Below are 14,331 nucleotides of genomic sequence, written 5' to 3' on the forward strand. Positions count from 1 at the left end.
AACTCTCTAATCCTTATCTATTTGATTCATTAATTAACTGAACATTAGCACATGGTCAAGAAAATACAAAGCATTTTGTTGAAAGCAAGTGTGCAATGTTTGAATAACTAAAGTTTAGAAATGCTCTTACTGTTAAATACAATTACATTAGACATCATTTGTCAAATTTTAGTTTAAATCGATAATTAATGCACTGTACTTTTGGGAAAAATCCAATAAAAGAAAAAAAAACTTTATAATTAATTCAAAAAAAAAAAAAAAAAATACCAACTGTATGTATAAACGGTACACTGGACAAAAGTAGAAACAATAATAGGGAATGAAAATAAATACAGATGGAAATCAAACGACACATGCAGAAAATAATTACGGATAACATCTATTGCAAAACAAATGTAAGAGAAAGGAAAACAATCAAGATATTTCGATTCAGTTCATGGGAAAGTAAAAGATGATGATATATTAAAAAAAAAAAAAAAAAAAAAAAACTGTGCTTTAAACTTCGCTAATAAACCCGGCTCCATATTTTTTTCATTCATACAAAGCATATCTATGAATAGTTACCCTGTATACTTTAATCTCTTTTGATGGTAGAATTCTTAGGTATTTCAAAAGTACAATTTTTTCAATTATCCTGAAATAACCTAAAGCTTATTAATGTCGTTACATTTATAAGTACAAAAGGAAATATCCACAGAAATTTTTAGAAATAAATTATCAAACAGACAAAACACTGATAAGCGAAATAGATCGCACTAATCATTTTTTCCAATGAAACATCATAACGATTACATAAAGGATAACATATAACATTGCTTTACAAACACAGGAAAAAAGAATTTCTTATAGTCCAAAAATTTTAAATACCATTAACAAAATAGTTACAGAAGCAAACTCCTATGCATAAGTGGTGACAAATAGCTATGTGCAGACGGATATGGTACTAGGTACAACATTTTGCACCTTTGACGCTGATAATGACTTAGGCTCTTTCTTAAGCGACAGCAAAATACCACATAAACATTCAGCAACTGCTGGATCCACAACACTCTCATCCATACATAATGTTTCCGAGGAGTTTTCAGACAAACCGCTAGAATTTTTGTTGGTCAAAATTTCTGGCTTTGTTTCGCTGCTATTTAGCAATATTTCTTTTTCACTTACTGTTTCTCTGTTTTGTTCTTTTGTCGACAAGAGTGTGTTATCTAAGATGTTCTTTGTATCATCTGAATTTCCCAAAACTGAATCACAAGTAGCACCTGAGGAATCACTACGATGAGAGCTGTTCGAGCAATGACGCTTTCCAGAGCTTCCACGAGATGCTAAAAAAAATTCATTAAACAGATGTGCACAGTAAAAAAGTCCTGATTTATCTTTGACTGAAACAGTTATAACTAGAAAAACTTGACGAAACTAACATGAGGATCTCTTTATTGCTTTCTGAATCTCAAATGCCCACCATCCAGGAATACCCTTTGAAGGTTGCTGTTGAACGCTTGAACCTGATATACGGTTACGACAAGTACAATCTGTTAAACGTTCTCTTAGTTCCCAAATACGTACACTCCGTTTTGGATTAAGTACCGGATCACAGTTCCTATAACATTTCGGAATATTAAAACTACACGAAAAAATTCAAATATACAACAGTCACAATAAATAGTTCAAAATATATTCATAAGCATTTACCTGCAATAATGACTAATTGGAATTCCAAGAAGGTCTGCCAATTTTTCCATGACAACGTCGCACTTTGCATTAATTTTTAAACAGGATAACCTATCCTTTGGTGTCCATTGCAGATTTACAATAGCTATCTATAAAAGCATAATTTATCAGATACAAACTAGTAATGTCATGGACAAGATTATAAATAAACAAAGAAACAGAAATCAATAATATCATTGCTGTAACGAACCTGTGTACCATTCCTTGATTTCGGCCACAAAAAATGATATTCCTTAAGGACAGCTAAACTTGTTCCTATGCATAATATGAGATCACATCGATCAATTAAGGAAATAATTCCATTCCAGTTTAATGGCCATGGTACTTTACCAGCTTCACCAAAATGTACAATTGTGTCCGTTAATTCATTGTTGCATACCACACACATCCGACCAGTACCATGACGTCTAAAGTTATGAGAATATTCACAGTCAATCAGCAAAATTAATAATTCTGCACAAGCTTCTTATTCGTGTTGCATATTGCCTTTAGTTAAAGAAATTCATATATAAAAGCTTCTGTGGATTACAGAAACTTATGTTTGTTTTTAAGTGTAAAAATACATCAAAAAAAAAAAAAAAAAAAAGAATATAAAGCAAGAGTATAAGAAGAAATATGTAGTTCATGGCATGTTATAAAGCGTTCAGTATAATTTTAAACGAACAATTATGAGAAAAATATCGTTTACACAAAAAAATTTGTGAAGAAATTTAAGAAAAAATAAAGCTAACCTGAATTGACTTTTTTCGGTGACATCAAAAGGCCGAATGTACTGTCGTGGTGGTTCACAATGCTGGCATACTTCAATATGCATATTTCCGTGAATTTCAGAAAGCATTTTTTGTGGTAAACCAGAACGCAAATGAAGACCATCGCAATTCTGTGACAATATGTGACGCACTAATCCACTCCGACACATTTCTTTCAATATCATATGGCTTGCAGTTGGCCCTGATTCCACTGGATTTGCACATCTAAAACTTAAATTGTAAGTAGATTTAACATTAATAACGTGATAAGGACACAAAAATAATACACAATTAATAAACACAGTCGACATCTGACAAACTAAACAAATTATATAACCCATTTGTTACATCTACGCAACAAATTAGAGGATGATATTGTAGAGATACAAAATAATGATTTTACAACGCCAAGAATAACATTAAAAACAAACTTTAAAGATACGATCCCTCTTTCAGCTAGGGTCCAAACACCATTAGGACCACGATAATCTGGTATTGATGCTGCCTGGAATATTGTAAGAAACTTTGTCAAAAATTCTTTCTCCAGTAAATTCATGAGTAAACCTACCATCCGAAATCTACTTCATAAGCTATTAAAATTCACCTGCATCATTTGAAGTTATTTAACTTCGTACTTTTCATAATTTTCAATTCTGTAACTCAGAAAAAAGCTATTATGCAAAAAACGAGAAAACTCTGCTAAATCTTTTTTTTTTTTTAAGCGAAATTATACCGTGCTGATTCCGGCTCCGGTATATACAACAGTGCATTTCGATTTCTTCAATAAATCAGCCAAAATTTTGCATTTCTCAGCAACCACATCATCAGCCTCTTCGACCTTAATTCAACAATGTCAAAACTAGAAACACATATTAGATGTTTTGATGTAACAATAGATTGTATATTATCGTACTAGTGTCCTTGTGTCTTTCCGTTCTCTTTAAAAGTTCTGGAACACTGTGCCTGCCCATTTAGGCTAAATTAAAGCTAAGAATTTAAACACGAAAAAATGATTGGAACCAAATAATAAATTATGACAAGACAATTCTTCCTATAAGCGAAAAGTGGAATCTGACTAATGTTCGGAAAAAAAAAAAAATGCTCAGAAGCATGCATTCTTGCTTCCTCTTTATAAATTTGCACAAGAATTATTCAGGTTTCTACTAAACTTGTCTTAAACAACCCAATCCCTCAGTTTAAAGCAAATGATCATACGGATATAGGTGAGAAAATAATTATCGCTTTAAAAGTGGAAAATTATGATTAAAAAAAATTACAAGATTTAACAAAATAACCTCACGTAAACGATCCGCTCTCTTCATAGTACCAGTGTATAATCTGCCATGACCTGAAATTAAACTGTGCAAATTTCAGAAAATATGAAAGAAAAGTGCCTGCTGCACTCATTTTTCTCACGTTTGTTTGCATATCCAGAAATCACTACCAACCTTAACCAGGAATTGTTGTCACACTGAGCGAATCCCACAACATGATAAAATAAATATAACAACTGCACGAATTACATGCACACGTGCACCCAACGCACAACCAATACATGTAACCCACCGCTTAATGAGCACAGAACAGGTGCAGTTTGCTATTTCAGTATGCAATCGTTTGGGATGCTACGCGAACATATGTATACATACATACATAACCTACACACACATACATACACACACACATATACGCACATACACATACATGCACGACACACAGACACGTTGCAATGCATTGATTTTTGCTGTCAAATGACTGTTTACTGCAGAAAGGGTTAGCTGTGTGTGTCTTTTGTCGTATTATGCATTCAATTTATACGTATGATGTACTTATAGATGTGACGTGAATTAAAAAATTTAAGTATTGAATATAGATAAAATAACGTGTAGTTTATGCGTGAAAGCATAATATACTTATACGCAGAAAGATATTATATACATGTAGTCATAATTTATGATTTATAAAAGTAAAAACAAGATTGGAATTATTAAAAGCAAAAGATGAAATTATTTTATAATGAATTAAACTGTGAAATATTACATTATATAAACATGGATAAAATCGTGTAAATTTTGAAATGATGATATATGGAGTAATTTACTCGTACGTCACAAACACAAATTTTTACTAGCAATTAACTGTTTACTTGTCCTTTTTGAAGAGTTTAAATTAAGGAAAAAATAATTTCCTTTTTTTCCTAAATATATTTGCCACAAAAAAAAAAAGTTTTTTCTTCCAAGAAGTTTAATAAGTAATGAAAATTTCTCAGACTCTCTTCTTTTGTGGTCTTTTTTTCATCTTTTTACCTTCTTATACCTCTTTGTTCCCCTTCCCCCTCCCCACCCTCTTCCAATCTGCCTGAAAAAGAATAAAATAATTTCAAAAGAAGAGAAAAAACGATTAAATATTTACGATGAAAATAAATATTCATGCTTTTTGAAATGAATTTCAAAAATAAATTAATGCTCCTAAGAATTTCCTTTTGGTCCAATAAAAATTTTATATTTATAATTAAACCCGCTTAAATTACCGCCTTCATAGATACCGTTTCCATTGCTAATTTTTCTCGTAGAGCGCCACTTTTAATATGATTGGATTATCGTTGACTAAATTTGATTTCATAATTTGAACAAGTACTCATGTTTTCTAAAATGGACCTCGAGAATAAATTAGTACTCATTAGAATTTCTTTTTTTGAAAAGGAAATTTCAAATTTTGCGCATATATTTAAAAATTAATTTAGAAATGAATTTTTTAATGAAAATCATATAGTAATGCATAACTTATCATTCATGTTTTGCATTGCAAAAATTAGCATAAATTTCGATTTTATCATCATTCCTGTTTATTAAATATTATCCGATAAATTTTTGGTACTTTTAAAAATGGTTTATTGATATTTAACTGTTTCAACTTTTGGTCCTTAGAATTAATTATTATGATATGAAATGAAATAAAATTAGTTAAATGTATAAACCCGTTAATTTAAAATTCATAGCTTATCATGGCTTAAATTTATGTTTTAATGTATGGACAATTTCGTTGCACTTCGAGGCCGTTTCATAATTCGACGTTGCTGATCATCAATTGGGCGTGGACTGTTTTGAAGTGATGTGTAGGCAGGGTAGGGCATAGTTTGATAACTTTACTGAGGTGTGCTAGTTGTTTTGGGGTCAAAAGCTGTGGGAAATAGGCTGGAATATTCAGCTTGTTTGTGTTGCTGATAAGAGATTAGGAAAGTAATCAATTCTACCGTCTTTGGTATTTAACTTTCAGTTATCTCTTAATCTCTATGAAATACTTCAACAAACAAATCCAGGATTCCACAGTGAATTCCTGACTTATAATTTTTCGAATTTTCGACAAAAAAAGCAAGTGCGGCCTATTCATGTCGATTCACATTCATATTCTTCTTTTACTGCACAATTTGTCAAAATTATAAATTTTGGTCCTTTTATTAAAGATCCTTGTATTGCTTTTGCTACCTTTCTTTGATTTTAATCCGTTAATAAAACTGGTTCTCGTTTTCAATTTTTCAGATTTCAGGAAAATTTGCTCAGTATATGTGTCCCACCTTTGTTGAATATAGCAGCGAGGTGGAAAAGAAGGTAAGGGGTAAGAGAAAAGCTGGTTTTACGGTTTCCGGGTTGTACTTTTGTATGTTTATACAAATTTATGCTCCATTTCTTCTGAAATCTTTTCCCTTTTCGTCCACCCACCTTTAACACTCATTATCATTATCCAACATGAAGGTAGTTGGTTGTCGTTTCTTATCCTGGCGCGATATGGTATATTTCCGTTCGGCCGAATTACACTTACCAAGTAGTGGTATTTTGGCATCCTTTTTCCTTTTTTCTGCTTCGAAGTTTAATTTATGGGGCAGATCACCTTTGCCATTGTTTTGCTGGTAAGAAAGATTGGTTTCTAACTAGGAAGCAGTTAACTTCTGAGGAGAGATTTCTTGTTGATTTAGATTCAAAAGTTCTTAGAAAATTTAGTTTTGGAAACAAAGACCAATTCAGATATGTGAGTGCAGGATAAGTGGAATATGATGGATCCATGAGGAGTAAAAATAAATGAAAGAAAAAAATATTTTACTTTTTACCGCCTTTCTCTTTTTCTTCAAATCAATTTATGATGTTAAATTTTGCAACTCTTGTCGTACATTCCGAATTAACATTTTTCAATAACTTTTATTCAAACTATACATCGAGATTGAGATTTCAGTGAGGATGACACGTGATTGTCATCGGTCTTTAGGCGTTCTGGACAAGCAGCTTTGTTGATTGTTTCGCTGTTCTGTGGTGTTTCAGAAAATTTTCTTCCAGACATGAAAGGACCAGAAAGCAGCCAGTACTGTGCTGATAACATCTTGTTGAATCCTTATTCCGGTGTTCAGTTTGCATTTGACAAACGACGTCGAAACCTGGAGAAGCGTAAGGTATATACTATCAGTAATTGAGTGTTGAAATTGTGCACATTTATAGTCGAAAAGATTTTGCTTTCATCATGAAAATTTTCATTTTTTTTGGAATCTCGTATCCCCTTGACTCATTTCTTTGAAACATTCAATTTCAATCATCTCAAAAATTTTTACTACTGATCTCCGTTACGCGACATTTCAGAGCCGTTTGTTACAATACGAGGCGGATTTGAGAGACGGTAAGAAACTTAGCGAGCAACAAATTGAAGCTCGATATTGTATTGGAGAAGTTGATACACAGCTAGATTTCCTGAAAGATATCAGCAGGATCGTGCAATCATTACAAAAGGAATACCTTCGCGGAGTGAAACAGCGGGATGATGGGATGAAGAAAGATGTAAGTTGAATCGGATGATTTTAATTTTTGCAGATTTATATTAGGATATCACGTCTGAGTTATATACGAGATCCTTTGGATTAAAGTCTGGTGCAGATGTTGTTTCAGTTACAAAACAAAACAAAATTCGTTGGAAGTGAACATTGCTTACTATCTGAACATGGGCTAGATATTCCATTTTGTTGGGTTGTAAGCATGCAAAAAAAGATAATCACTTAATTGGTAACTAATGTTTTCGAAATTTCTAATGCAAATAATTATGAGATAAATTGGGACTGTGTGAGTGCGGTATGTCTATATTTGACATACGATCGTTTTTATTAGGATTTTGAGCATAGTACTGAATCTGCTTGAGATTTTACTAATCGTTTCAAAATTTGTGTTTTTGAAGGCAAAACTACCAAAGGTATGAGTAGAAGTTTCGAAAAGGAGTTTGTAATTCAATTTTCTGGTTTGGAACTTTAAAAGTAAGTTGGGAATAATATGTTTTATGCTTTTTTTTTTCTGCAAATCTTCAGTTTACTGAACAGGAGCAGAAACGTTTGGAGGACTTCATCTACTTTCAAAATGTTATCGAGCGTTTCAGCAAAGTGGAAATCAAAGAAATCTTAAGTGGGATGGATAATGAAGAAGTAAATTTGAATACTTCCATATTTCTTGTGCTTTCATCTACTTAAATAGTCTCAGAATTCTACTAGATGCAGGCAATAGTATTTTTTAATCCCACTACATGTCATGGTGCTTTGAAATGTGACGACGATATGCAAATTTTCATTCAATAAATTCTCATTCCACCAATGCTTTATTTTCAGATTACCGAGCAGGAGTACAAACTGCTTGAGGATTTGTCTGAACCGTTCGGTTTGAAATGCGGTGAATCCGATAGCTTTATGGATTTCAAGAAGAAATGCGCTACTAGCTCAATGTTAGCATATAGGATTCTTGTAGGGAGCAAAGAAAAAGTTGTGAATGATTTCTCAGGTAATTTCTTCATTACTGCCCTAAATGTGAAAGGAGGATTTTGATCCATGTTGTTACCTGCGTGTGGAACTGATCTCCAGTCACGTCTCTTTATTATTTGTATTTTTAGGAATTCAAATTAGGGAACTATTAGAGAAAATTGCAAATTCCGAACATATGCGTCATGATGCTAAAGTGGAAGATGAATATGTTAAGTCTGACGAGTCTACCGTAGAATCTGGAGTTGTTCAACCGAAGAAAGATCCAAAGGTAAAACCTGTAATCTAAAATCGTTGTTGTAGGACAAGGTATCATATTACCAGTAATATAGTTGAGCATTGTATATAATTCAATGGTTTGATACTTTGCAGACTTTTTTATTTGAGGAGAACTAATTTTATTTGGAACTACTAATTTTCTTAGGTGGTTTTTGTACATGTTTCTAATGGGTCAGTGGAGAACTATGCAGAAGGCGATATAAATCAAGCAGGGGATACGGAGTTTGGTTTTGAGAATGGAATTGATCCAAAAGCGCTTGTGCGTGACCCACCACCACCAATTCCTTTTCCAGTTACGGCTGTTCCAGAAGATCCTACAAATACTACCAGTGGTCCTAATCACAGTGATGTGTGGCGTACAGGTTAGATTTGCTCATTAATTTTTTGAATGTTTCTTAGATTTTTATAGGAAATCTCCCCACTTTTTTTCGTTTTAAACGATTGTTATTAGATGAAAAGAAAAAGTTTTTCTTTTTGTTCTCTGATTTACTTTAGCTCTATGATGAAGCTGTATAAATATGAGGGAAGATAAATGATTTCATAATAGTTTTCCATAGACGAAAAGAGTGTGTTTGCTTGAATGGAGGGGCAGTGGCTTTTAATCTTTGGATCAATGACTCATAGGAGAATTAGTAAACAAAAGCATGGGTAACTAGTTTTTAGTATTATTTTGAAGGATGAATTAGTTTGTTTCGTGATATAATCTATATTCACACAATTTCTACTTAACGTTTAATGCTTAATAGTATGGTCTCGAGAATGTTAGGCCTTAATTATTTTATGTGAATAGAGATACTTAAGCAAATTAGTAATGTTTCCAATCAACTCAGATTCCTTTATCCGATTTTATATTTTGATATTGGACTCCTTAAGACAACGGTAACAGTTCTTATTTTCAGAAGCGAAAGCAGAGGTGTCATCGAAGCGGCGTGCGGATGGAGCTCAAGATAGTTTTATTAATGACAGAGAACAAATTAATGGATTTGAAGCTCGTGATGATCAACATCGTCAGATGCGTGTCGCTAAAGGAAGTGGCGATGCAAAAGGAGGCGATTTCAGAAAAGGTCAAGATAATGAACGTGGTCGCAGTGGTGGTGTTGGCATTCGACGTCAGGAACGTGGTGATAACTTCGATGGTCCACGAAACTCTCGTGGTGCACCTCGCAACGGCGGTAAAGGTTTCGGTAATTTAGGTGGTCGAGGTGGTGCTTCCAACTTTATGTCGCGTGGTTTTCGAAATGCCAGTAGTGGTAACAATAATCGGATGAATGGCGATTTGAAAGGTAGTGGTAATGGCGGAGGAAGCCTTGGTGGATGTGGATATAATGGACCATCGCTGCCATTACGCCGCCAGTTAGGATTCAATTTTGCTTCAGATGCATTCTGAATATAGCTATATGGCAACGATATGATCATTTTTCATTTGAAGTCGTATTATGAGGAAAATATGAATTCAATGGCGCCGTTAACGCTTTATTTTGATCTTTAAAAAGTTTTTCTCCCACAGATTTTTTCTTCTTTGTTTTTTGATCTAACCAAATTTTTGATTCGTTTTCACCTCGCCATTGTTTTCTCTTTGGAGCGCGGCTCTTTCAATATGTATGTTTATTATTTTAAGTATCTTTATGTTATTCATCTCTAAATTCTTTCTTTTCAATACTGTGAATTGCAATTGTAAAAGTTTGTGTTTTTTTTCCCTAGTGAAGTTTCTTCGATTTTAGCCTAGCAAATTCCCCTCAGGAATCACATCTTTATTGCAATTTCATGTGGAAGCATCTCTTGGTAAAGTTCTCCTGAACTTTTGATGAGTCTTGGAATGAAATATCTTTCTAAATATCCATTTGCGAAAACAAAAAAGCTTGAAATAATTCTCTCGCTAGATTTTTTTCACCTTCCTTTCATGTAACCATCCGGAGCTCATCTTTCAATATATTTTTTTTCCGAAATTCATTTCCAGTGAGACCTTTTTGGGATCACTCTCCAACGACTGCCGTGGATTTCGCTCACCGTTTATCTTGAATAATATTCTAATACAGTTGGTCATAGTGATTTATATGTGGTAGGTCTGCTTGTCCGTGTGCATGTGTATGTATGCATGTACATATGTGTGCATGTACATTCATGCCTGCCGATACAAGAAATTCGTTTCGCGTGGCCCGACCATGTCATCCATGTTATAATTGCTATTGATTGTTCATCATTCTCTCCTATTCGTTCCAAAAAAGTTTTAGCATCAAAGTTAAAATTGCTCCAACGCGTTTTAAATGTATTTGTTTACTGCATGAGATGGAACATATTTCTGAACTGCATCAAAAATGGTATCACTTTGGCTATGAGTATATTTATAGGTTTGTTTAAATCAGATGAACATACTGTTGACAGTTTTCTATCCGAAAATTCTTGTAGATTTCGTCCAAAATATGAAAAGGAACACTTGATTAATATCGCTTTAAATGATGATAAGAGGTTAAAATTTTGCAGAGTGGTATTAGTGTAAATTGTTGATGCCAAACGGTTGTATACAGCTAAACAAATGGGTAAATTTATAAATGTTAAAATATTACTGAAGAGATATGTGATCAAAAATTGGCTATGTGAATGAGTGATGCTATGTTCAGTCAATTAAAATTTATCAACTATTAATGCTGATAACAATGAAATAAAGAAAATACGTTCCAATATGTATTATGTATGGAATAAAGTTCTGTTTTAAGAAATGAAATATTTGATAAGATTTAATGAACAAATGTCCAGCAACAACTCAGGTTGGGATCATTTTTCAATCATATCTTAAATTCTCATTTGGTCGTTTTGTTTCAAATATTCAAAATCCCTCTATGGCGGTAGTGCGACGATATTATCATTTTCCGATTTCCTTTTTTTTCATTCATGACTTATCGTGTAATACCTTTACCGTTATTAATGATAAGAATCGAAGAAAATCCACTTAAATGAAATAGAACTATATTACAATACAAATTAAAGAAGCAATCTAGAAGTGGAGTTTTGATTATCATTGTAATCATTATCACTATTATCATTATCTGTAATACTATCCTCAGACTTGTAAATTGTTAATACACTTGAATAGTGTAACAGTATACCACTAACATCATTAAGTTATCAAGATTTTAATTTAAAAAGAAGAGAAAACAAGCATATCTATTTTCGTTTTTATCAATATACCACTTAAATATTAATAAAAAATAAGTTCGAAAATATTTTATAGGCTTAATTGTTGTTTTTGTTATTTCTTTTCTTTCCTTGCATTCTCTTCCTCTTTCCTTCTCTCTCTCTTTTTCTCTTTTCTCTATTCTTTCTTTTTTTCTTTTTACGAAAATGGGAAATTTTTGAAAATTGTGGCGAAAGATTGATTAATGATAAAAGACAATCGACAAGAATGATAGTAATTACATACACATTTAACAACAAATTGTTTCACCTTTCACTTCAATACGTAAAAATTTATTTATTTTCAAAATGAGAAATTCCATTTTCATTTCTTTATAAAATAAATGAAAATATTGTACATTGTCTTTCATTTCTATTGCTATTTTCATTTTCATTTCATGTTTCTTTTCTTTGTTTTTTGAAAAAAAAAAATCATTTGTTTTTTTAGTGCTATTTTTAAGATTAAAATATTTTGGTGAAATGATTTTATTTTTTCTTAAAAAGAGAGAAGTTTTCATTTTGATTTTAATATAACAATATTCCTTAGAATTTTGCAATTATTTAAATTCCATGAAGATTATCTGTTAAAACAAATATACAACAATAAATATGCTTAAGTATGTGTGCGTGCATGTATGTATGTTTGGTTTTGCGTATGCGCATGTGTATGTATGTATGTATGTATATGTATGTATGCATGTATTGGTAAATACGGCTAAAATTATTGAGGAAATTGTTGCCGAAACGAACAATTAAAATGAATAACTTATCCTCTGTTGAGAGTTACTGTAGTCGAAAGTAGATACATATGTACTGTAATTTGGAATTTAATACTTATAATATTTATATGAATATTTCAATCATTATGTATGATAGTAATAATTTCATGTTTTTTCCCTTTTTGTTGTTTAACAAAATATGTGAATAGTATAATATTGCATAAAAAAATAAAAACTAAATGAAAATTTTTATTAGAACTTTTTTTCAATGTAGAATTTGAACCTCGAATTTAAATTAAGTAATAATTTTCATCATTTTTTTTCCTTCAATAAAATGATAAATGAAATACTGGAAGAAGCTGCTAATGTTTTTTTTTTTTTTTGCTCTTTTATGTCATCATCAATTATACATGCTTGTCATCCTTTTAACTGATTGAATTATTGCTAAGAATTGTCAATTACAATCAATTTGTCATTTATCTTTTAAATATAAAGTGGAAATTTTTTATCTGAAATTTAATGGATGAAGGAAGAAGAAACCAATTATGTTATTGATTATAAAATTCCAATTTTTAACAATTATGTGCTACAGATATAACCTTTATCATTCATTATTATTACTAAATTTAATAATTATTAATTCGTAATGAAATTTATTTCAAACATTTCCAATTAAAAATGTTTTATTTTAGCCAATTTTAATGATGGATGAAAAAAAATTTTTTTTTGGTAATTTCTTTTAGTGCTAGATTTTTTGATAAATTGTTAAATGAAGATATTTTATTGCTGTGGAGAAAAAATAAAACATAAACTGAATTGGAAAATTGAGAAGTGGTACTTATAAATAGATACAATATTTATGACTTATAAAAATTCATTACTTGATTCAATTTAAAATTTAAACTAATTAAATCTTCAAATAGACATATGTATGTTACACAATAGCTTCATTTTTTTTTCTATTTTTTTGTTCAGAATAAATATATGCTTTGCAGTCTAATAATACCATTTTCATATCCAAATCTATTTGCTTAGTGATTACTATTTATCCTTTTTCATTCTTTTTCCCATATAATTTTTACCATTTTGTAAACAAAATAAATTATGCTTTCGATATTTTTTTGTTTTTTTTTTTTTTTTTAATTTTTCTATTTACTATTTGTTTTTATTTTTTTATTTTAAAAAAGCGAATTTTTTTGTTTTATTTTTTGATTACAATTTACTTTCTCTCTCTCTCCTAATCTTTATGTAAGTTTGTAAAAGTTTTTGAAAATATTCAAATATTATTGAAATGATAGCATATGAAATGTTCAAATGCCAATTAACATTCGTATTTTGATGCAAATTTTCAGCCATTTCAGTACGATATATTATTTGAAAAATGATGAAAAAGGAATGAATATTTTTTTGTAAATGAGAAACTGTGGGAGTAAGGATAACAAAAAATAAATTTAAAAAAAGAAAAAAAAACTGATTATATAAACAAGCAAAAATCAAAAAATAAGAATTCACAGTTTTATGGATGTGTGTGTATGTTAGATATAATTTATTCATTTAATTGTAAATGTAATATCAAATTTGTAAATGGAAAAGTCAAATTTTTGCAAATAAAAAAATGGAATTATCAATTTTTGGCTTATCAAAAATCTTAAATTTTTTGGAACAAATAGATTGATTTGAAAGTATTTTCCAGACATAAAAATCTTTAATTAAAAATTTCGGTATATTTGCGTGTATGTAACTTGTATTACTACTATTTATTATTATTACTATTATCATTGTCATTATCATCATATTATTTTTGTTACTGTATGTATAACTATTACTACTAGTGATTATTAATTAATAACCATTAAAAGGAATTTAGGAAGAAAAATAGATTTGTAAATTATAATACACTTTAGAT

At 30.8% G+C, this 14,331-nt stretch overlaps 2 protein-coding genes across 2 annotated transcripts; one reads left to right on the forward strand and one right to left on the reverse strand.

Moving 5' to 3' along the window:
• Nucleotides 1–921: 921 nt before the first annotated feature.
• On the reverse strand, nt 922–3,799 carry Bma-sir-2.4.1 (transcriptional regulator, Sir2 family protein; the record flags this gene model as incomplete). Its single annotated transcript, XM_001893225.1, has 8 exons — nt 922–1,322; nt 1,419–1,597; nt 1,690–1,817; nt 1,919–2,135; nt 2,460–2,702; nt 2,909–2,982; nt 3,211–3,315; nt 3,773–3,799. 8 exons carry the CDS (start codon nt 3,797–3,799, stop codon nt 922–924), a joined length of 1,374 nt encoding a protein of 457 aa, XP_001893260.1.
• A 3,008-nt stretch (nt 3,800–6,807) lies between these two features.
• On the forward strand, nt 6,808–9,922 carry Bm10489 (Uncharacterized protein; the record flags this gene model as incomplete). The annotated part of the gene is made up of 7 exons (XM_043074473.1): nt 6,808–6,918; nt 7,103–7,297; nt 7,828–7,929; nt 8,110–8,278; nt 8,388–8,527; nt 8,681–8,897; nt 9,435–9,922. 7 exons carry the CDS (start codon nt 6,808–6,810, stop codon nt 9,920–9,922), a joined length of 1,422 nt encoding a protein of 473 aa, XP_042930407.1.
• Between the last annotated feature and the right edge of the window lie 4,409 nt (nt 9,923–14,331).

The sequence above is a fragment of the Brugia malayi genome, assembly GCF_000002995.4.
Source record: "Brugia malayi strain FR3 genome assembly, contig: Bm_v4_ChrX_scaffold_001, whole genome shotgun sequence".
Lineage (NCBI taxonomy): Eukaryota > Metazoa > Nematoda > Chromadorea > Rhabditida > Onchocercidae > Brugia > Brugia malayi.